We start from the raw sequence: 2724 nt of genomic DNA, 5'->3' as shown, positions 1-2724 counted from the left end.
GGTGAGGGAGGGAGGCAGACAGAGGGGAGAGAGAGAAGATGGCAGAGAGAGGGAAGAGAGAGAGGAGATCGGGCCAGGGGAGGGGGGGGGTCGCGCCGGCAATGGGAAGGGGTGGGTCGCGCCGGCGGTGGGGAGGGGGGGTCGCGCCGGCCTTGGGGAGGGGGTGGGGTGGGTTGCGCCGGCGGCGGGGAGAGGTGGCCGGCCGAAATTGGAGGGGTGGGTTTTTTTTTTTTTTATGCAGGGGCAAAATGGGCAAAAAGGGATAAAAATTTGAATGGGGTGGTCAATTTAGCAGGTTTGGGTGGTGTGAACAGCCCCCCCCTTCCGCAAAAGCCAACAAGGATGAGACCCCTTTCCTACCTAGTACCTACCTACACAAGTAGTTTCTAGGAACCAAATAAATACGTCAAAGGATTATTTTCTGTTAAAATCCAATCTGTAAAGAAATTTTTCTGGTTTATATTTGGGACTTTTTTCTTTTGTATGTTAGAAGAAATCGAATTATTAATTGTTTTTCTTCCTTCTATCGTACAAGAAATGGAATCATTGAGCTATCATATCAACGTTTGAAATTCTAAGCACGGTGAAATGCCGAAACGAGCGCTATTCGATTTCTTTGTAATTAAAGAAAAGAGCTCTACTTTCAATGGCCAAAAAAGAAAGAAAAGAGCTCTACTTTGTGACACCTGCAGCCCAATTTAACGTATTGCACAAATTGTTTTGCCAAGCAGAGGCGAAATCCAACAGAGTCGGTCCAAAAAATTCAAACGAGAGCCTAACGGTCTCTAAAACACCGAGTTGGGTTTTCCGCAGAGACTCCGGCTAGTGGGAGTTTAGAAGATAAATTGGGGCACTATTTTACTCAATTTTTAGGGGTCAATGGTTAATTGGTGACAACATATTATGCAGTGAAAAGGGAGGGCTATTCATGAGTTGATGAAATACTGGCTTGAGCAGCTGAAAAAGCAGTGGCATTTCAGTTTAGTTATGAAGAAAGTTAAAACTTACAAGCTAGCATTGCCAGTTAAATATGCTGTTGCACTAAATCAACGCTCTCTCTTTCTCTTGGGGTTTTTACTTTTATCAGTTTTGGGGTCTGCATCTGATTGTGAAGATAGCAACTTGGCCCCTACAGCACAACTCCACAGCGCCCTTTCTACATCTGATGGTGTGAAGGTCTCCCCTTGTGCACTCAATTCCTGCAGACATTCCTCAAGCAGATATACTTATCCATGAAAGTGGAAAGCTTTCTAAGTTTGACTACTTTTATGGTTCATTCACATAATACAAGACACTCAAATGTAGTGCTTATTTGGTCTAACAGATTTGTTATTAGTCAATGATTCGTTTGAGATTCGTTATGATCAATCTTATGTATAAAATGTAGACTCTTTTAATCATTCTTTCAAATTTTGAAGAAATTGACTGACCTTGGCTTTGTGCTGTAACTTGTTTGCGAATAATAGATACTGCTTAAGTGAATAGTCCTTGGAGTTACCAAGAGCTGCCTCCATAGCCTTTCACCAGACAAACATGAAGAGAATTTTAAAATTATTAAATGACTCGAATCACAAGCAATAAACCCCAAATTAAATCACCTCGTCGGACATGAAGGGTGCGACGTCGGGGGCGTAAGCTGCCAGAACAGCTGAGGCTGTGGCCGGACCGACGCCTTTGAGCACCGTGAGCTCAGAGACAGCCTTTGAGATATCAGGAAGTGACTGAAAGGCCTTTTGCGACGCCAATTTCACCACGTCTTCATCCAAAGCCGAAACGAAATCCAACAGCCGCGGCCTCAAATTCACAATTTCACATACACATATTCAGTCCTCAATAACATCCAAATATACACAGTGTTAGAGAGAGAGAGGGGGGGTACCGCCACTTGCCACGTGTGAGCTTCCAGCGCATGAGGTGGGAGAGCTCGGAGGTGGTGATGAAGGGATTAGGGTTTCGTTGGTGGAGGAGAGGCGGGAGGTGGTTGCGGTAAAAGTCGTCGAGAGAAACCAAATCGGGTTTGTTGAGGGATTGAATACGAGACGAGTAACAGGAGAGGGCTTCTCTCCAGAGACTCAGAGTAGAACACTCAAATTCCATTACCGTTGCGACGGCGTTGCCTGCGTTTCGCGGAGGGGTTCCCGCTATACTGCCTTTTGATTTCTGCCTTTATGTCACGACTCACAAGTTTAAAATGGATACTGGATTACTATTTACCAATATGTCGTCTCCAACAGGCCCATTAGCCCATTTGTTTCTTGGACTGAACCTTTACCAGTAAAGGAATAATTTTGTATTATGCCTTTTATATGTTGAAAGCTTGAATACCACTTAGCCGTAGAACGGCACCGTTTTCGGAAATCTCGGATGGTGATGAGTCATGAGTGGGTAGGTGGTCTCACACTCTCACTTAGCAGTCAAATTTGTATATGACTATATAAGCGCGCCGGCTTACATTATTAATTAGGCAATTTGACTATAATTATTTGACTTTAACATTAACACTTGGAACTTGGAAGTGAAGTGAGTCAAGTGTGACAAACTGAAACTACTACTCCTGTATATGCCACTAATTGTAATTATTGTATTATCTTTCTCATCCCAGTCTAAAGTCTTAGCAATGCTTCCTTAATTGAGAAAGAAATCAATGCATTGTTGACTACGTGCGAATTAAGGTGACTGCTCAAGTCTTCAGCGGACTGCACTTTTGTCTTGGTCCTCCTCTAA

General features: G+C 43.8%; 1 protein-coding gene across 2 annotated transcripts in view; it reads right to left on the bottom strand.

The window, feature by feature from the left end:
- The window catches only part of LOC147278612 (DNA binding protein), a 2741-nt gene extending 572 nt beyond the window's left edge, over positions 1-2169 (bottom strand). The window contains exons 1-4 of one of the 2 annotated variants that reach the window (XM_086251742.1): positions 1880-2169; positions 1599-1794; positions 1431-1517; positions 1009-1199 (exon numbers count right to left, since the gene is read on the bottom strand). In XM_086251742.1, the coding sequence (XP_086107868.1) occupies positions 1047-1199; positions 1431-1517; positions 1599-1794; positions 1880-2097 (654 nt within the window). In that variant the 5' untranslated portion in view covers positions 2098-2169 and the 3' untranslated portion in view covers positions 1009-1046. Of the gene's footprint in view, positions 1-711; positions 1200-1430; positions 1518-1598; positions 1795-1879 lie in introns of those variants that run through there. The other variant, XM_086251741.1, reaches the window with a different exon arrangement.
- Between the last annotated feature and the right edge of the window lie 555 nt (positions 2170-2724).

This window comes from Dryas octopetala, chromosome 7 (genome assembly GCF_963921425.1).
Source record: "Dryas octopetala chromosome 7, drDryOcto1.1, whole genome shotgun sequence".
Classification (NCBI taxonomy): Eukaryota; Viridiplantae; Streptophyta; class Magnoliopsida; order Rosales; family Rosaceae; genus Dryas; species Dryas octopetala.
Note: the sequence above shows the minus strand (reverse complement) of the source record. Positions and strands in the feature narration are given on the sequence as shown.